The sequence below is a fragment of the Rutidosis leptorrhynchoides genome, chromosome 2 (genome assembly GCF_046630445.1).
Source record: "Rutidosis leptorrhynchoides isolate AG116_Rl617_1_P2 chromosome 2, CSIRO_AGI_Rlap_v1, whole genome shotgun sequence".
Lineage (NCBI taxonomy): Eukaryota > Viridiplantae > Streptophyta > Magnoliopsida > Asterales > Asteraceae > Rutidosis > Rutidosis leptorrhynchoides.
The window spans coordinates 422,328,119-422,350,315 of NC_092334.1; the positions used below are offsets into that span (position 1 = coordinate 422,328,119).

The following is a 22,197-nucleotide window of genomic DNA, read 5'->3' on the forward strand; positions in this document are numbered from 1 at the left end:
TATTGTAGGACCATTTCCAAAGGGTGTCGGAAACGTTAAATTCCTAGTCATAGCAATCGACTACTTCACCAAATGGGTCGAAGCAAACCACTAAGCACGATTACCGGAAGAAAAATCCTCACCTTTGTGTGGGAAAACATAGTTTGTCGTTTCGGTTTGCCCCGAGAGATAGTCAGTGATAACGGCACTCAATTTGCACATAACTCATTCAGGGATTGGTGCATTAACATGGACAACAAACAATCATTCACCTATGTGGTGTATCCACAAGCTAATAGCCAGGTTGAAGTCACCAACAGAGATATTGTGGCCGGAATCAAGGCTAGACTGGGAAAACACCAACAAGGATGGGTAGATGAACTTCTTTACGTGAGGCTGATATGGCCAAAACAGACGGTTTTATTTGTGCGGTGTCGTTAGTTCGCAACACGTCAGAATCAGTCCCCAAAAGGGGGTAATGGTTTTAAATTTATATTTAGCGGGGCCTAAATTGTACTACTCCTTATTATGAGTAAGGGAAGTATGACCTAGGGTCGTATTTTTGAGATATCAGTAGAATTGAACCTATATTTAAAGCTTAAGATAATTCTAAGGTGAAGGAGTAGTGGTTTGTTACCTATTTTTGGGGTTTTCTAGTTTATAAGACAAATAATTTAAATGCAATAAAATTAGTAATTCATATAAGGTTAAAACAAGCGCATGCTATGATTTCATCAGTTACATTGTCGAGATTATGGAATGTTGGCTCATGAATAGGTAGTGGCCTTGTATTCATTACACTGGTCCTAAACACCCCTGTCATAAGAAACGTCACTGGGTAATGCGATAGGCTTGAAGATTCTGAATAGACAGCAACGTCCCATACCCCCAACGCCCGTGCAGTCTGACTACAGGCATACATGTTCAGACGGCTCATCCAATTGAGTGACTCGGTTGGGTGACGTATTAATATTCCACAAAGGTCTAAACTTTCTTAAGCATAATAGAATACAGGGCATGCCATATTCGAGAGACGTGATGTGCTTTGATGCTTTCATTAGTGATTGGGTTTAAAAGATAGTTAGGCCCTTAAAAGAGTTCAACCATAAGAACACCATGCCAAGTCGGATTTTGACTTCCATGAACATGTTCGGTTATCCTAACGGTCCAATCCTTTATGTGTTTAAACAAACAGTTCCTTAATTAACCAAGAATCCCTCAAGCGGGGTGCAATGCTTGAGACCGCGTTATGGTGAAGTGTACTAGTAAGCACTGACTGGGTTCCATGGCCTTACTTAGTAGAGGTATAACTTAAAACAACCGTTGTGCTTCAGCGTGCATATACGAAGTTTATATGCTTAGTGACTACACTAGCATGGTCTAGGACCGACAATGTATTAGGGGTCTAGTTAGATGTTTCACTACGAAAGAGTCCTCAATCAGAATCCAAGGCTTGGTGGACTTACTACAACCGGTGTGCCTTTGTCAAACTTACGTTGTATCCGATAGACTTCTTTTACCAAGGGGTGACATAGATAGTGTACTCTGGATCGGGGTTCGCGACTTCCCAATAACAGAGCCAATAACTACGTTCTATTAGTTAGAAAAGTGATTGAGTTTAAAGCATAACCGAGAGCATATTGACAACATACACAAACCATAATATTATTTCCGCATTATGACTGACTACATCATAGCATACACTAAAGAAACTACTTGCTAATCATGGCAACAATATCACAAGGCATAATGATGGAAAACATTATATAAAGACAAAGGATAGAAGTACCAGTAAATTAAACGAGTTTCGAATACAAAAGCGACAACTTCAAACTTCAGACCGCTCCTAATACAATCTTTGGCGTTCTTCTCCGGGCACTAGGTTTCCCGCACGGAGTCGAAGGTATTGTAGAAAGAGAGAGAAAGAAGTGAATTGAAGTGTGTGTAAAAATGGATGACAAAGACCCTTTAAATAGACTTGAAATTTACCTGCAAATGGCTGGCAGGCCGTTTGGCAGCCCGTTTGCAGGGGCCGTTTGACCAGGCCACTCGTTTCTTGTGCTGTTTGCCTTGGCCGTGTGGCAGGCCTTTTTCCCTAGTGACAGGACATTTGGCAAGCCGTTTGGACTGCCCTGGTTTGCTGAATTCACTGGATCATAACTTGATTTCTTGTCTTTCACCGTTTTCTCTCTAAAATCTTCGTTTTAGCTTCGATTCTCTTGATTCTTTTTGCGCCGTCTTCGTAATCACTTGTTCTTTAATTTTAACCGACGAAGCGGGTATTTTGGCGATAAAGTTTGGAACTTTATTGTTTTTTCCCCTTAATACCGAGGTGAAAACATGACTTTTTAGCCGATATCAAATATCCCACACTTAGACTTTGCATGTCCTCAAGCCAACTTCTCGTTTTTACTTAAAGAAATCTTTTCGGAGTTTCTTTTCTAATAGCCTAAGCTGTTTGCCTTTTATTATAAGAGCGAAAGGTAAGGTAATTTATCTATGTTAGGGTTGAAACTATCTCTGCAAGCATGCGAGGAGGTTACATGACTTAGGCTAGCTTTCACGGGCCACTCAAATCACACAAGTGTTTAGGGTTTCCTATAGATCTAAAAAATGAATTCACTCATAGCCAGTCACATTGCACCCATCGTCATAGGCTTGATAAAGACTCAAATCCTTGCTAATAATGTGAGAACGGTAGTGACCATAGCTTCTAGGTCATTTGTCAATGATGGAAAGGAATTTTGGAGTGGTGGTGAAGTTGTTTTAAGGGGGTGAGAAAAGGGTAATATAGTCTTTTAAAGACTTTCATTCGGAATTTCAGAAAATTTAAGATAGATAGGAGTGCTGATATTTTTAGGAAGCACTTTTGAACATTTGTGGTCAATTTCTTCTTCGGCGTTTCTCTTTATAAGTTATGCTCCATTTTTCAGAGCTTTGATTTTTTTTTTGGAGATTTTTATCTCGAGAAACATTTTACCGGTAAACTTTTTCAAGACACTGATTTTAGCGGACATTGCTTCTACGTAGTTTCGTACCCTTGCAGTGGAATAGGAAAAAATTCTTTTGTCATGATACTTGAGAGTTTTATAACATCGGATTTTCGCAAGGAATCTCATTTTCTGAATTTTTCGAGTGCTAGTAAAGATGATGTGGATGAGTTAGTATGGAAGAAGTAGTGGAGGTGTGAAAGGCTTATTTTGACAAATGGTTAGCTCTTCTGATCATGATCGAATCACATTTCGTTACTTGGAAATGTAGATCTAGAGCAAGTTCTGATTCTAAGTACAGACATCGGCACTCTCAACGGAAAATAGCGAAGCATTAAAGATGAATGCTGATCTTATTTGGGTGCCTCACCATAATCAATTTAGGTCGATAATGTCTAGTCATGCAATGCTCTATTAGAGATTTGGTTCGTCCCAACAAGATTTCTACCTTACTTAAGCCTTAATTTTATTTACAAACGTTTTAGGTTTTCAAAAATACTTTTTTGAAAAGGCTTTCCCTTGTTAAAAATTTTTAAATTTGGCTTAAGAACTTAGAATCTTCGTAATGGGTTATTTTAATATAGCATAAAAAGTTTATACCAACATCCCACACTTAGACGAACATTGTCCTCAATGTTCCTAGTGTATCCCACACTTAGGAGTTTTAGTTGAAGATTTGGGAATATTTGTCTAGTGATTATTTGGGTTGGCATCCCACACTTAGTGATAAGCTAGGATGTGGCATAATTTAAAATTTGAGCTAGTAACGGGAAGAAAGGAGTACCCCTAGCGGATGAAGACAGGTTGTTTCAGCAATCTTGGAAGTTACATCCTTTATTGATCGGCTCATTTGTCATCCTTTATTCTTCTACTCTACTTTATTGCAAGGGTTTCCTCCCGAGAAGCGATTTTGTTTAAGGTCGTTGGCTCGACCGTAGTGATGCTTAAAAAGCAGACATTCCCCTCTGGTAGTTGTGATCTTGGTCTTCTAGAGGGAATGTGAGTCTTGGTGGATAAATCCTGAGAAAGTGTCAGACCAAAAGCGGTAGAAGATCCGGTACTTCTCTTGAAGATCTTCTGAAAGAGAGATAATGCGCGGTTTTGGCTCGTGACAAATCTTGAAGTCCGGTAAGAATATGATCCACTGCTCTGCTGATTGATCCATGAATGTCAATCATCGAGGCAGTGCTGGTGGTGATTACTTCTCTGATAGGATGTTCATTTCGGAGATCTTCAAATAGTGTCAAAAATTGTATCTTCAGTATTTCAAAATCTTCTGATCGGTGGTCTCCACAGTAGGAGTCTGTAGCCTTGCACAGATCAGTCAAGAGGCGAAGCTGAAAAGAAGTGAAGAGCAGCCCTGACCCAAGCATTAATGTCACCGTCTTTGAGTATATCTCCCGACATCCCGCTTTAAATATGAAACTTGGATATGTGGATTCGTGAAAGATACGTGCTATCTGTTTCGTAACATAGGTGGCAATGTTGACTCGATATGGTTCAAGATGTGAGAATAGATTAATGCGTCTTCCTTCTTCTGCCACTACGTCATGTAACTCTTTGATTATCAGATCAGCGTGGTAATCAATTGTTATTTAAATAACTAGCCTCTCAAGTGTGCTTTCGAAATTATCTCTTTCCAAGAGAGCGAAGAAGCTGTGAATATCCTCGATCATTTGGAAGTCTGAGTGATAAGTCGGGCGTCCGGTGGAGAGATCCATATGCTTCTGGATGAGAGTCAGTAGTACTCGTTGATTTGCTGAGAACGGAAGTGCAGATCCGGCTAAGGTGTTGTAGACCTTAGAGTAAATGAACTTCCGATCTCGACAAAATCTTGTCTCTAGAATAGTACAAACCACTGAGTTATGCTCTCGTTGTAGTGACCCGAACTTTTCCATGTTTATATATATTAATTGAGATTGATATTTACATGATTAAATGTTTCCAACATGTTAAGCAATCAAACTTGTTAAGACTTGATTAATTAAAATATGTTTCATATAGACAATTGACCACCCAAGTTGACCGGTGATTCACGAACGTTAAAACTTGTAAAAACTATATGATGACATATATATGGATATATATATATATATATATATATATATATATATATATATATATATATATATATATATATATATATATATATATAGTTAACATGATACTATGATAAGTAAACATATCATTAATTATATTAACAATGAACTACATATGTAAAAACAAGACTACTAACTTAATGATTTTTAAACGAGACATATATGTAACGATTATCGTTGTAAAGACATTTAATGTATATATATCATATTAAGAGATATTCATACATGATAATATCATGATAATATAATAATTTAAAATCTCATTTAATATTATAAACATTGGGTTAACAACATTTAACAAGATCGTTAACCTAAAGGTTTCAAAACAACACTTACATGTAACGACTAACGATGACTTAACGACTCAGTTAAAATGTATATACATGTAGTGTTTTAATATGTATTTATACACTTTTGAAAGACTTCAAGACACTTATCAAAATAATTCTACTTAACAAAAATGCTTACAATTATATCCTCGTTCAGTTTCATCAACAATTCTACTCGTATGCACCCGTATTCGTACTCGTACAATACACAGCTTTTAGATGTATGTACTATTGGTATATACACTCCAATGATCAGCTCTTAGCAGCCCATGTGAGTCACCTAACACATGTAGGAACCATCATTTGGCAACTAGCATGAAATATCTCATAATATTACAAAAAAATGAGTAATCATTCATGACTTATTTACATGAAAACAAAATTACATATCCTTTATATCTAATCCATAGACCAACGACCAAAAACACCTACAAACACTTTCATTCTTCAATTTTCTTCATCTAATTGATCTCTCTCAAGTTCTATCTTCAAGTTCTAAGTGTTCTTCATAAATTCCAAAAGTTCTAGTTTCATAAAATCAAGAATACTTCCAAGATTGCAAGTTTACTTCCAAGTTTTCTAAATCCATTCCAAGTAATCATCCAAGATCAAGAAACCTTTGTTACTTACAGTAGGTTATATTTCTAATACAAGGTAATAATCATATTCAAACTTTAATTCAATTTCTACAACTATAACAATCTTATTTCGAGTGAAAATCTTACTTGAAATTGTTTTCGTGTCATGATTCTGCTTCAAGAACTTTCAAGCCATCCAAGGATCCTTTGAAGCTAGATCCATTTTTCTTTTTTCCAGTAGGTTTATCCAAGGAACTTAAGGTAGTAATGATGTTCATAACACCATTCGATTCATACATATAAAGCTATCTTATTCGAAGGTTTAAACTTGTAATCACTAGAACATAGTTTAGTTAATTCTAAACTTGTTCGCAAACAAAAGTTAATCCTTCTAACTTGACTTTTAAAATCAACTAAACACATGTTCTATATCTATATGATATGCTAACTTAATGATTTAAAACCTGGAAACACGAAAAATACCGTAAAACAAGATTTACGCCGTCGTAGTAACACCGCGGGCTGTTTTGGGTTAGTTAATTAAAAACTATGATAAACTTTGATTTAAAAGTTTTTATTCTGAGAAAATGATTTTTATTATGAACATGAAACTATATCCAAAAATTATGGTTAAACTCAAAGTGGAAGTATGTTTTCTAAAATGGTCATCTAAACGTCGTTCTTTCGACTGAAATGACTACCTTTACAAAAACGACTTGTAACTTATTTTTCCGACTATAAACCTATATTTTTTCTGTTTAGATTCATAAAATAGAGTTCAATATGAAACCATAACAATTTGATTCATTCAAAACGGATTTAAAATGAAGAAGTTATGGGTAAAACAAGATTGGATAATGATTTTTGTTACGTCGTTCTTGTATGATATTGTGTAAAAACTGCATTCAAGAAACTTATTTTGTTGTAACATATTTGTATTGTAAACCATTATGTAATGGTCGTGTGTAAACAGGATATTTTAGATTATCATTATTTGATAATCTACGTAAAGCTTTTTAAACCTTTATTGATGAAATAAAGGTTATGGTTTGTTTTAAAATGAATGCAGTCTTTGAAAAACGTCTCATATAGAGGTCAAAACCTCGCAACGAAATCAATTAATATGGAACGTTTTTAATCAATAAGAACGGGACATTTCAGTTGGTATCCGAGCGTTGGTCTTAGAGAACCAGAATTTTGCATTAGTGTGTCTTATCGAGTTTGTTAGGATGCATTAGTGAGTCTGGACTTCGACCGTGTTTACTTGAAAAATGATTGCTTAACAAATTTTGTTGGAAACTATATATTTTTAACATGTGAATATTATGTGATATATTAATCTCTTAACGCGTTTGATATTATGTGATAGATGTCTACCTCTAGAACAAGTCCCATTGACTCACCTAATAATAATGAAGAGTCAAATGTAAATTGGAATGATTCGTGGACTGATTCACAAGTTCCCGAAGAGGAACCAGAAGAAGAGTCGGAACCGGAAGAAGAATCGGAACCGGAAGAAGAATCGGAACAGGATGAAGAAATAGAACCGGTGGGGGAAATAATAAAACGGTTAAGTAAAAGAAAATCCTCAACCAACCAACCAAGGTTAATTATGGTCAATGGTGTTTCCGCCAAGGAAGCAAAATATTGGGAGGATTACCAATTCTCCGATGAATCGGATTCCGACGAGAATTCCGATGATGTTATAGAAATTACCCCAACTGAATTTAAAAAGGCAAAAGAAAATAATAAGGGAAAGGGCATAAAAATAGAGAAATCTAATTCCAACCCCGATGAACTTTATATGTATCGTCAACCCCCGAAGTCCTTAAGTTGTAACAATGACCCGGGAACCTCCAAACCACCAGGTTTTTCTAAACCAATGTGGAAAACGACGGCTCGTATTAGGGGAACATCATATATCCCTAGAAACTTGGCAAAACGAACCAAAACCGAAGAAGAAGAAACAAGCGAGTCGGAATAAGATAGTTGTATTCGTGTGGTGTAATATATGTAATATAGTGTGCTTATGCTTTCTGATATATGTAAAAATTGCTTGTATTAATAAGTATTTTTTTTTTATGAATCTAACTCTTGTCTATTTTACAGTATAAAAACACAAAATGGATAGACAACCCAATATTTTAAGAGACCTACCCGGAGACATGATTATTGAAATCTTGTCTAGAGTCGGTCAGAATTCTTCGGCACAACTATTTAAGGCGAGATCAGTTTGTAAGACAATCGAAGAACGTTCCAAGAATGCCTTGGTTTATAAAAGGCTTTCGTTCGAAAGATGGGGGATATCACACTGGGAAATCCATAAGTTACGATGTGTTTACTTTGACGCATATATTGCGGGGAACCCAAATGCTATTTTACGCAATGGGTTAAGAAATTATTTTGACTCAATATATCCAAATATTGGATTTCGTGATTTAGAAAAAGCGGCTAACATGCAACATAAAGAAGCATGTTATGCTTACGGATTAGTAATGTTCGCTTCTCAACAAAGTGAGAACAAGAACATCGGGCTACAACTATTAAACAAAACGTTCCCACAAGTGACGGAGTCGGTAATTGGGGTAAGAAATGAGGTTTTTAGATTGTTACGGGACTGTTGGACATTACGTAACCCTCGTCCCCTTGACGACGTTACAACACGCTGTCTTATCAACGGCCATAACGGTTATGTTCCACAAGACCAAGGATGGGAAGTAATCCTAGTAAAACCAGAATGCATGACTTGTTTCTGGACGTATGAATTACGTGTCTTTATTGCCTTTGCTGAACGACTTGTGTACTAGCTAGAATTATCTTCACAACCATCTTGTATCAAATTTATTGTGTCCTATATTTCATGCTATATGTAAAATAAACGGTATTGTAAGTTTGTAAAATATTGTGTAAAAGTTTGAACGCGAAATATTATTATAATCAGTTTTTCATATAGAATTGTAGTAGTTGAATTGTATATTAGCTACTAAGTATGAACTTAACGGGTAGGTACTACCCGAATTTAAACTTATAAAACGCTAATATGAAGAAAAGCTTTTATAAATGAGTTCATATTATGCTACGAAATACTATTAACTACTCTTAATATTCTGTATGATTAACTTGTTCCATTTGACTATTTTGAAGGAAATGACACCGACTACTCGACACACCGTGAATATGAATGAAGAGGAATTCCGTACTTTTCTAGCTTCAAACATAGCCGCAGTACAGGCTGCGCTACATACCAACAATAACCTTGGATCTAGCAGTACAGAAAATCGTGTAGGATGCACCTACAAAGAATTCACTGCCAGCAAACCTTTGGAATTTGATGGAACCGAAGGACCAATCGGATTGAAACGGTGGACCGAGAAGGTCGAATCGGTGTTTGCCATAAGTAAGTGTACTGAATAGGACAAAGTGAAGTACGCTACGCATACCTTCACAGGTTCTGCGTTAACATGGTGGAATACCTATCTAGAGCAAGTGGGACAAGACGATGCGTATGCACTACCGTGGTCAGCATTCAAGCACTTGATGAACGAGAAGTACCGTCCCAGAACCGAGGTCAATAAGCTCAAGACAGAACTTAGAGGGTTACGAACCCAAGGATTTGATATTACCACGTATGAAAGACGATTCATAGAATTATGCCTTTTGTGTCCGGGAGCGTTCGAAGATGAGGAAGAGAAGATCGACGCGTTTGTGAAAGGATTACCGGAAAGAATCCAAGAAGATATAAGTTCACACGAGCCCGCCTCCATACAACAGGCATGTAGAATGGCTCACAAACTAGTGAACCAGATTGAAGAAAGAATTAAAGAACAGACTGCTGAAGAGGCCAATGTGAAGCAAGTCAAAAGAAAGTGGGAGGAAAACGATGATAAGAATCACCAATACAACAACAGCAGCAATTACAACAATAATCGCAACAATTATCCCAACAATCGCAACATCAATCGCAACTACAACAAACGGCCCAACAACAACAACAACAACAACAACAACAACAACAACAGCAACTACAACAATCATCCCAATAACAATAATAACCGCAATAACAACAACAATCAGAAGCAGCTATGCCAAAGGTGTGAAAAGTATCACTCGGGGTTCTGCACCAAATTTTGCAACAAGTGTAAAAGAAATGGTCATAGCGCGGCGAAGTGTGAGGTCTACGGACCAGGGGTTAATAGAACGAAAGGAACAAATGGTGTCGGAATGAGTAATGGCGGAGCAAGTAGTGTCAGAGCAAGTTATGCCAATGTAGTTTGTTATAAATGTAGAAAACCGGGCCACATTATTAGAAATTGACCGAACCAGGAGAACACGAATGGACAAGGCCGCGGAAGAGTTTTCAATATTAATTCGGCAGAGGCACAGGAAGACCCGGAGCTTGTTACGGGTACGTTTCTTATTGACAATAAATCTGCTTACGTTTTATTTGATTCGGGTGCGGATAGAAGCTATATGAGTAGAGATTTTTGTGCTAAATTAAGTTGTCCATTGACGCCTTTGGATAGTAAATTTTTACTCGAATTAGCAAATGGTAAATTAATTTCAGCAGATAATATATGTCGGAATCGAGAAATTAAACTGGTTAGCGAAACATTTAAGATTGATTTGATACCAGTAGAGTTAGGGAGTTTTGATGTGATAATTGGTATGGACTGGTTGAAAGAAGTGAAAGCAGAGATCGTTTGTTACAAAAATGCAATTCGCATTATATGAGAAAAAGGAAAACCCTTAATGGTGTACGGAGAAAAGGGCAACACGAAGCTACATCTTATTATTAATTTGAAGGCACAAAAACTAATAAGAAAAGGTTGCTATGCTGTTCTAGCACACGTCGAGAAAGTACAAACTGAAGAAAAGAGCATCAATGATGTTCCCATTGCAAAAGAATTTCCCGATGTATTTCCGAAAGAATTACCAGGATTACCCCCACATCGATCCGTTGAATTTCAAATAGATCTTGTACCAGGAGCTGCACCAATAGCTCGTGCTCCTTACAGACTCGCACCCAGCGAGATGAAAGAACTGCAAAGCCAATTACAAGAACTTTTAGAGCGTGGTTTCATTCGACCAAGCACATCACCGTGGGGAGCTCCTGTTTTGTTTGTCAAGAAGAAAGATGGTACATTCAGGTTGTGTATCGACTACCGAGAGTTGAACAAACTTACCATCAAGAACCGCTACACACTATCGAGAATCGACGACTTATTTGATCAACTACAAGGCTCATCTGGTTATTCAAAGATTGACTTACGTTCCGGGTATCATCAAATGCGGGTGAAAGAAGATGATATTCCAAAGACTGCTTTCAGAACACGTTACGGTCATTACGAGTTTATGGTCATGCCGTTTGGTTTAACTAATCCACCAGCTGTGTTCATGGACCTTATGAACCGAGTGTGTGGACCATAACTTGACAAGTTTGTCATTGTTTTCATTGATGACATACTTATTTACTCAAAGAATGACCAAGAACACGGTGAACATTTGAGAAAGGTGTTAGAAGTATTAAGGAAGGAAGAATTGTATGCTAAGTTTTCAAAGTGTGCATTTTGGTTGGAAGAAGTTCAATTCCTCGGTCACATAGTGAACAAAGAAGGTATTAAGGTGGATCCGGCAAAGATAGAAACTGTTGAAAAGTGGGAAACCCCAAAAACTCCGAAACACATACGCCAGTTTTTAGGACTAGCTGGTTACTACAGAAGGTTCATCCAAGACTTTTCCAGAATAGCAAAACCCTTGACTGCATTAACGCATAAAGGAAAGAAATTTGAATGGAATGATGAACAAGAGAAAGCGTTTCAGTTATTGAAGAAAAAGCTAACTACGGCACCTATATTGTCATTGCCTGAAGGGAATGATGATTTTGTGATTTATTGTGACGCATCAAAGCAAGGTCTCGGTTGTGTATTAATGCAATGAATGAAGGTGATTGCTTATGCGTCTAGACAATTGAAGATTCACGAACAAAATTATACGACGCATGATTTGGAATTAGGCGCGGTTGTTTTTGCATTAAAGACTTGGAGGCACTACTTATATGGGGTCAAACGTATTATATATACCGACCATAAAAGTCTTCAATACATATTTAATCAGAAACAACTGAACATGAGGCAGCGTAGGTGGATTGAATTGTTGAATGATTACGACTTTGAGATTCGTTATCACCCGGGGAAGGCAAATGTGGTAGCCGACGCCTTGAGCAGGAAGGACAGAGAACCCATTCGAGTAAAATCTATGAATATAATGATTCACAATAACCTTACTACTCAAATAAAGGAGGCGCCACAAGGAGTTTTAAAAGAGGGAAATTTAAAGGATGAAATACCCAAAGGATCGGAGAAGCATCTTAATATTTGGGAAGACGGAACCCGGTATAGGGCTGAAAGGATTTGGGTACCAAAATTTGGAGATATGAGAGAAATGGTACTTAGAGAAGCTCATAAAACCAGATACTCAATACATCCTGGAACGGGGAAGATGTACAAGGATCTCAAGAAACATTTTTGGTGGCCGGGTATGAAAGCCGATGTTGCTAAATACGTAGGAGAATGTTTGATGTGTTCTAAGGTCAAAGCTGAGCATCAAAAACCATCAGGTCTACTTCAACAACCCGAAATCCCGAAATGGAAATGGGAAAACATTACCATGGATTTCATCACTAAATTGCCAAGGACTGCAAGTGGTTTTGATACTATTTGGGTAATAGTTGATCGTCTCACCAAATCAGCACACTTCCTGCCAATAAGAGAAGATGACAAGATGGAGAAGTTAGCACGACTGTATTTGAAGGAAGTCGTCTCCAGACATGGAATACCAATCTCTATTATCTCTGATAGGGATGGCAGATTTATTTCAAGATTCTGGCAGACATTACAGCAAGCATTAGGAACTCGTCTAGACATGAGTACTGCCTATCATCCACAAACTGATGGGCAGAGCGAAAGGACGATACAAACGCTTGAAGACATGCTACGAGCATGTGTTATTGATTTCGGAAACAGTTGGGATCGACATCTACCGTTAGCAGAATTTTTCTACAACAACAGCTACCATTCAAGCATTGAGATGGCGCCGTTTGAAGCACTTTATGGTAGAAAGTGCAGGTCTCCGATTTTTTGGAGTGAAGTGGGGGATAGACAGATTACGGGTCCGGAGATTATACAAGATACTACCGAGAAGGTCATCCAAATTCAACAACGGTTGAAAACCGCCCAAAGTCGACAAAAGAGCTACGCTGACATTAAAAGAAAAGATATTGAATTTGAAATTGGAGAGATGGTCATGCTTAAAGTTGCACCTTGGAAAGGCGTTGTTCGATTTGGTAAACGAGGGAAATTAAATCCAAGGTATATTGGACCATTCAAGATTATTGATCGTGTCGGACCAGTAGCTTACCGACTTGAGTTACCTCAACAACTCGCGGCTGTACATAACACTTTCCACGTCTCGAATTTGAAGAAATGTTTTGCTAAAGAAGATCTCACTATTCCGTTAGATGAAATCCAAATCAACGAAAAACTCCAATTCATCGAAGAACCCGTCGAAATAATGGATCGTGAGGTTAAAAGACTTAAGCAAAACAAGATACCAATTGTTAAGGTTCAATGGAATGCTCGTAGAGGACCCGAGTTCACCTGGGAGCGTGAAGATCAGATGAAGAAGAAATACCCGCATCTATTTCCAGAAGATTCGTCAACACCTTCAACAGCTTAAAATTTCGAGACGAAATTTATTTAACGGGTAGGTACTGTAGTGACCCGAACTTTTCCATGTTTATATATATTAATTGAGATTGATATTTACATGATTAAATGTTTCCAACATGTTAAGCAATCAAACTTGTTAAGACTTGATTAATTGAAATATGTTTCATATAGACAATTGACCACCCAAGTTGACCGGTGATTCACGAACGTTAAAACTTGTAAAAACTATATGATGACATATATATGGATATATATATATATATATATATATATATATATATATATATATATATATATATATATATATATATATATATATATATATATATATATATATATATATATATATATATATATATATATATATAGTTAACATGATACTATGATAAGTAAACATATCATTAAGTATATTAACAATGAACTACATATGTAAAAACAAGACTACTAACTTAATGATTTTTAAACGAGACATATATGTAACGATTATCGTTGTAAAGACATTTAATGTATATATTTATCATATTAAGAGATATTCATACATGATAATATCATGATAATATAATAATTTAAAATCTCATTTGATATTATAAACATTGGGTTAACAACATTTAACAAGATCGTTAACCTAAAGGTTTCAAAACAACACTTACATGTAACGACTAACGATGACTTAACGACTCAGTTAAAATATATATGCATGTAGTGTTTTAATATGTATTTATAAACTTTTGAAAGACTTCAATACACTTATCAAAATACTTCTACTTGACAAAAAATGCTTACAATTACATCCTCGTTCAGTTTCATCAACAATTCTACTCGTATGCACCCGTATTCGTACTCGTACAATACACAGCTTTTAGATGTATGTACTATTGGTATATACACTCCAATGATCAGCTCTTAGCAGCCCATGTGAGTCACCTAACACATGTGGGAACCATCATTTGGCAACTAGCATGAAATATCTCATAAAATTACAAAAATATGAGTAATCATTCATGACTTATTTACATGAAAACAAAATTACATATCCTTTATATCTAATCCATACACCAACGACCAAAAACACCTACAAATACTTTCATTCTTCAATTTTCTTCATTTAATTGATCTCTCTCAAGTTCTATCTTCAAGTTCTAAGTGTTCTTCATAAAATCCAAAAGTTCTAGTTTCATAAAATCAAGAATACTTCCAAGATTGCAAGTTTACTTCCAAGTTTTCTAAATCCATTCCAAGTAATCATCCAAGATCAAGAAACCTTTGTTACTTACAGTAGGTTATATTTCTAATACAAGGTAATAATCATATTCAAACTTTAATTCAATTTCTATAACTATAACAATCTTATTTCGAGTGGAAATCTTACTTGAAATTGTTTTCGTGTCATGATTCTGCTTCAAGAACTTTCAAGCCATCCAAGGATCCTTTGAAGCTAGATCCATTTTTCTTTTTTCCAGTAGGTTTATCCAAGAAACTTAAGGTAGTAATGATGTTCATAACATCATTCGATTCATACATATAAAGCTATCTTATTCGAAGGTTTAAACTTGTAATCACTAGAACATAGTTTAGTTAATTCTAAACTTGTTCGCAAAGAAAAGTTAATCCTTCTAACTTGACTTTTAAAATCAAATAAACACATGTTCTATATCTATATGATATGCTAACTTAATGATTTAAAACCTGGAAACACGAAAAATACCGTAAAACCGGATTTACGCCGTCGTAGTAACACCGCGGGCTGTTTTGGGTTAGTTAATTAAAAACTATGATAAACTTTGATTTAAAAGTTGTTATTCTGAGAAAATGATTTTTATTATGAACATGAAACTATATCCAAAAATTATGGTTAAACTCAAAGTGGAAGTATGTTTTCTAAAATAGTCATCTAGACGTCGTTCTTTCGACTGAAATGACTACCTTTACAAAAACGACTTGTAACTTGTTTTTCTGACTATAAACCTATACTTTTTCTGTTTAGATTCATAAAATAGAGTTCAATATGAAACCATAACAATTTTATTCACTCAAAACGGATTTAAAATGAAGAAGTTATGGGTAAAACAAGATTGGATAATTTTTCTCATTTTAGCTACGTGAAAATTGGTAACAAATCTATTCCAACCATAACTTAATCAACTTGTATTGTATATTATGTAATCTTGAGATACCATAGACACGTATACAATGTTTCGACCTATCATGTCGACACATCTATATATATTTCGGAACAACCATAGACACTCTATATGTGAATGTTGGAGTTAGCTATACAGGGTTGAGGTTGATTCCAAAATATATATAGTTTGAGTTGTGATCAATACTGAGATACGTATACACTGGGTCGTGGATTGATTCAAGATAATATTTATCGATTTATTTCTGTACATCTAACTGTGGACAACTAGTTGTAGGTTACTAACGAGGACATCTGACTTAATAAACTTAAAATATCAAAATATATTAAAAGTGTTGTAAATATATTTTGAACATACTTTGATATATATGTATATATTGTTATAGGTTCGTGAATCAACCGGTGGCCAAGTCTTACTTCCCGACGAAGTAAAAATCTGTGAAAGTGAGTTTCATTTACCTTTTTACCCTTTATATTTTTGGGCTGAGAATACATGCGCAAATTTTATAAATGTTTTTACGAAATAGACACAAGTAATCAAAACTACATTATATGGTTGAATGATCGAAATCGAATATGCCCCTTTTTATTAAGTCTTGTAATCTAAGAATTAGGGAACAGACACCCTAATTGACGCGAACTCTAAAGATAGATCAATTGGGCCTAACAAACCCCATCCAAAGTACCGGATGCTTTAGTACTTCGAAATTTATATCATATCCGAAGGGTGTCCCGGAATGATGGGGATATTCTTATATATGCATCTTGTTAATGTCGGTTACCAGGTGTTCACCATATGAATGATTTTTATCTCTATGTATGGGATGTGTATTGAAATATGAAATCTTGTGGTCTATTATTATGATTTGATATATATAGGTTAAACCTATAACTCACCAACATTTTTGTTGACGTTTTAAGCATGTTTATTCTCAGGTGATTATTAAGAGCTTCCGCTGTCGCATACTTAAATAAGGACGAGATTTGGAGTCCATGCTTGTATGATATTGTGTAAAAACTGCATTCAAGAAACTTATTTTGTTGTAACATATTTGTATTGTAAACCATTATGTAATGGTCGTGTGTAAACAGGATATTTTAGATTATCATTATTTGATAATCTACGTAAAGCTTTTTAAACCTTTATTGATGAAATAAAGGTTATGGTTTGTTTTAAAATGAATGCAGTCTTTGAAAAACGTCTCATATGGAGGTCAAAACCTCGCAACAAAATCAATTAATATGGAACGTTTTTAATCAATAAGAACGGGACATTTCACTCGTCGCCTTTATTCGCGGTAGATATGATCATGAAGGGTATTAATAAAGTCTTGAATGCGCTCTTCTAGGATTTCAACATTATTGCCTTCTCTCTGTAGATAGAGGTTGTATTCTTCTCTGATAGCCATGATTCATTCTGTTAAGCGTAGCGTGAAATCGATTGTTGATTTTCGGATGGCTTCGAGAATATCTTCAAATTCATCGGTGTCATTGATGAAGGTTATCATGTCAGAGTGAGTAGATATGACCGGAATTCGATCTAAAGAAGATTCCAGCTCCTCCTGATCTGGTTCGGATGAGTTATCCAGAATATCTTCATGTTGCTCTTCCTCGTCATCATCGGAATAATACTCTTCCGAAGATTCATTTGATGAACGAGATTCTTCAGTATTCTGGTTTTTCACTTTGACACTTGCAGGGTCAATTTCTATATCTTTAACCTCAGCCTTATCAATTTTCTTCTTGAAACGAATGATTAAATTGTGATCTTCTCTTTCAAGCCTCATTAATTCTTCGTGACGTTCCAGGCTTAGAGAGGATATTATCGCAGTTTTTTTTACGTCTCCAATTTCATCTTCCTCCTCAGGTTCTTCCTCTTCCGCTTCCTCTATTTCCTTACTGGGATCCTCTTCTTCCATTTCTAGGTCATCAGCAGACTGTGATTAGACACCCATCTCGATATCATCGGCTGGTGGTGGAGACTCATCATTGAAAGTGATCCGTCCGGTGGAAATAGCAAACATCTCTGCCTGTCCAGAAAGATCGGTAGGTCGGTCAATTTTAAAGGTAACGCTCTCCCCATGTGATCGCAAGATCAAGGTTTGATTGTACATATCAATGACAATCCTAATCGTATTCATGAAAGGTCTTCCTAACACTATTGGTGTGTGTAGGTCTTCCTTAATGTCCATCACTATGAAATCCGTAGGGTACAAGAATTTGTCGACTTTCACCAAGACGTTCTCAACTATGCCCTTAGGATATCGAATTATGTGATCGGCAAGTTGGATTGTCTATGTGGGGATTTTGGATAGTATTACTAGGTAATTTCTCCTGTGGTCGGGTTTCAAGGCGTTGTGATAACTGTTCGAGCTGCGTTTCTAGACTTTTGAGCAGAGCCAATTGATTTCTCATTAGTATCTCAGTCTGGTCATGTCTAGATATAGTTCTCGAATTCAACTATTTTTGTCCTTGGATGAACTGAGTCAACTGATCATTAGTCCCGAGAGTAGGGTTGGTTACTTTCGTAATTTGGGTGGTTGGGGAATTTTCCTCAGCTGGTGGACCAGTGAGTGGAAGTGGTTGATCGTAGGTTAAATGAGATTGTTGAGATGGATAAGGTGGGTAATGATAGTGAAAAGGCTGGTTGTTTCTTTGGAATTGGTTAACCCTAGGTTGTTGATTGAATCCAGGATTTGATTGACGAGTTGGGTATTGAACGTAACAGACTGAACCGTTAGGGTTCTCGTACTCAACTTGGTATTCTTCAGCGGGTTGCGGGTTGGTACAATTAACACAGGTCTGGACCTGGTTAACTTGCTGCGGTTGCGTCTTCAATTCTTTGAGTTGTTTGGAAAGAGATTCCATCTTGTCAGTGAGATATTTGATGGCCTCCGTTTGATTATTAAGTGAGGAGAGTGGTGCAGACGATGTAGTTGTTTCACCATTGTTCCAGTCATGATGATGCATTATCATATTCTCGAGTAACTCCCATGCTTCATCTGCAGTTTGGTTCATCAGATTTCGTTGAGCTGCGGCATCGATCTTCATCCTATGATTTACCGTAAGACCATTGTGGAAGGTACATATTTGAGCTGACCGTTCCAACAGGTGATTAGGGCATTTCTTCAGCAGGATTTTGAATCGCTCACATGCAGTGTAAAGAGATTCATCATAACTTTGTTTGAAGTTAATGATGTCATTCTTAAGTTTGGTTTGTTTGTAAGGAGGGAAATATTTGGTTAGGAATTTAGTAACCATCTCCGTGCAGGACGTGATGGAATCTTTTTTCAATCCTTCAAACCATGTTTGTGCATGATGAGTGAGAGAATAGGGGAACAAGTATAGCCGGACTATATCTTGTCCTATCCCAGGCTGTTTGTAGGAGTTCAAAAGAGATATGAATTTATCAAGGTGAGAGTTAGGATCGTCATTCGGTAGTCCATGGAATTGACAACCATTTTGGATGAGCTGTATAATATGACGTTTTAATTCGAACGAGTGTCCTTGAATCTCTGGGAATCTGATCGGTCACCTCGACCTTCAATCAAGGGTTTAGTGTTTCTGCTAAAGTAACGTGTAACGCCATTTGATTTATGATTCGTTCTTCCTTGCGTGCTTTGGAGATTATTACGTCTGGATCAGGTATGAATAACAATAGCCCTAGTCTAGATCGGGTTTGGTTCATACACTTGGTATGCCCTTTTTTTAAAAAAATTTTTTAAGCAGATAAGCTAAGTTCCTAATTTAGTCTAAAGCAATCTAAGGTTATTCTAAAGTAATCTAAGGTAGCCTTAATCTAAAGTAGTCTAAGGTAATCTAATCTAATTATCCTGAGTTTAAATATGTTTTCGGTTCTTGCTACTGATTCCCTGGTATTTCGATAACAAAGCTTTGCACAAACTATTCAACAAACCAAGTGGCCAGGCCGACTACGGAGAGGTAGGATCCTTTTGGTTCCAAAATAATTGGAGACTGTTCGGAAAATCTAACAACTAAGTCAGTGTATAATTTTCTTTCTTAGACACCACTAAATTCTTGTGAATGAGTTTGATAAAAGCAGTATTGCCTGATACCAGTTCCCCGGAAGCGGCGCCAAAAACTTGTTACCACCTTGATATGGCTAAAACGGACGATTTTATTTGTGCGGTGTCGTTAGGTCGCAACACGTCAGAATCAGTCACCAAAAGGGGGTAATGGTTTTAAATTTATATTTAGCGGGGCCTAAATCGTACTACTCATTATTATGAGTAAGGGAAGTATGACCTAGGGTCGTATTTTTGAGATATCAGTAGAATCGAACCTATATTTAAAGCTTAAGATAATTCTAAGGTGAAGGAGTTGTGGTTTGTTACCTATTTTTGGGTTTTTCTAGTTTATAAGACAAATAATTTAAATGCAATAAAATTCGTAATTCAGATAAGATTAAAACAAGCGCATGCTATGATTTCATCAGTTACTTTGCTGAGATTATGGAATGATGGCTCATGAATAGGTAGTGGCCTTGTATTCATTACACTGGTCCTAAACGCCCCTGTCATAAGACATGTCACTGGGTAATGCGATAGGCTTGAAGATTCTGAATAGACAGCAACATCCCTTACCCCCGACGCCCGTGCAGTCTGACTACAGGCATACACGTTCAGACGGCTCATCCAATTGAGCGACTCGGTTGGGTGACGTATTAACATTCCATGAAGGTCTAAACTTTCTTAAGCATAATAGAATACAGGGCGTGCCATATCCGAGAGACGTGATGTGCTTTGATGCTTTCGTTAGTGATTGGGTTTAAAAGATAGTTAGGCCCTTAAAAGAGTTCAACCATAAGAACACCATGGCCAAGTCGGATTTTGACTTCCATGAACACGTTCGGTTATCCTAACGGTTCAATTCTTTATGTGTTTAAACAAATAGTTCCTTAATTAACCAAGAATCCATCAAGCGGGTATTTTAGCTCCGATTCTCTTGATTCGTTTTGCGTTGTCTTCGTAATCACTTGTTCTTTAATTTTAACTGACGAAGTGGGTATTTTGGTGATAAAGTTTGGAATTTTATTGTTTTAGGCCTTAATACCGAGGTGAAAACGTGAGTTTTTTAGCCGATATCAGGGGCCCACCGGAAAACCCCAAAGGAAAGTACAAACAAAATGCCTTTCAGCCTGGTATATGGTACAGAGGCAGTCATTCCGACTGAAGTAATCGTCCAGACTGCACGTATAAATGCATTTGACAAACAAAAGAATGATGACGCATTAAGGGAAAACCTGGATACCCTCAAACAACGCAGGAATATAGCGTTCATCCGTCAGGCAGAAAAGAAACAAAAAATTGTAAACCATTATAAAAATAAAGTCAAACCATTAGACTTTCAACTCAACAACCTGGTACTACAGAGTAACGAAGCCAACCGAGAACAAGACATCGGAAAATTAGGTCCCCGCTGGGAAGGACCTTACAATGTTGTCGGCATAAACAACTATGGTGCATACCACCTAGAGACACCAGACCGAATATTGTTATGGCATCCCTGACACACTTTCCATTTGAAAAAATAAACTATCTGTAACCGGGAGGACTGATCACCCACCCGGCCAAAATAGTATAGACTCAATCATGTACAAATATCTTAAAGTATAATTTCCAAATAAAATGGCAATTTATTCTCTTATACTACATGTCTCTCTGCATATGACACAAACACAAACATAAGTATTTTGGCATATTTCAGACCTACCACTAGAAGAAATGCCTTCTAGCTTTCGTTGGTAGGAGGATTCATCTCGAAGAACCATTTCGGATATATGAGAGAATACGACCAAATTATTGTTGGTCCGGTTTTACCGTATAAATATCTCGATCACCCTCACGCGTAGTCTAGATATCTACGTTATTGTCATGACATTCCACACATCACAAAAAATAAGAAACTTGTTTTCGTTAAAACCCAGCGTTTACAAGATATTACATTTTAACATACAGCTACAGAACGACAAAAAACTTAAAGCAGTTCTAAAGTTGAAAATTTACAATATCCTCCACGATTGAATTTTCGTCCTTACAAACATTGTCCAGGCTATCGAAGTTTATCTGACGAAGAGCTTCGTGGCCCTGTTGACACTTCTCCCAGCAAGAGGATCTAATTTCTTCCATAATCCTCTTGGCAGCATTTCCTATTAGCATATAGAACCTCAAAAGTTGTCAACCTTTTAATGGCCTCAACAAATGCCGAAAACGGTTGATGCATAAGGGGAGATTTCAACAACTGTGCGAATAAAACGGGAATGCCAAACTGAAGGCGAGTAAGACTACCTAAGGTAGTCGACACCAGCTCGAACAACCTTTTGTTATCGGAATAA

General features: G+C 36.6%; 1 protein-coding gene across 1 annotated transcript; it reads left to right on the forward strand.

Annotated features, from left to right (window-relative positions):
* Positions 1–228: 228 nt before the first annotated feature.
* On the forward strand, positions 229–21,372 carry LOC139889190 (uncharacterized). Its single transcript, XM_071872153.1, has 2 exons — positions 229–396; positions 20,941–21,372. Exons 1-2 carry the CDS (start codon positions 229–231, stop codon positions 21,370–21,372), a joined length of 600 nt encoding a protein of 199 aa, XP_071728254.1.
* The last annotated feature ends 825 nt before the right edge of the window (positions 21,373–22,197 follow it).

Bases quoted from the DNA above. Each gene is read 5' to 3' on its own strand.
- LOC139889190 (XM_071872153.1), top strand. From the start codon at position 229: ATGGACAACAAACAATCATTCACCTATGTGGTGTATCCACAAGCTAAT. The intron at 397-20,940 runs GTTTTATTTGTG...TGAGTTTTTTAG, and splicing joins TGATATGGCCAAAACAGACG to CCGATATCAGGGGCCCACCG.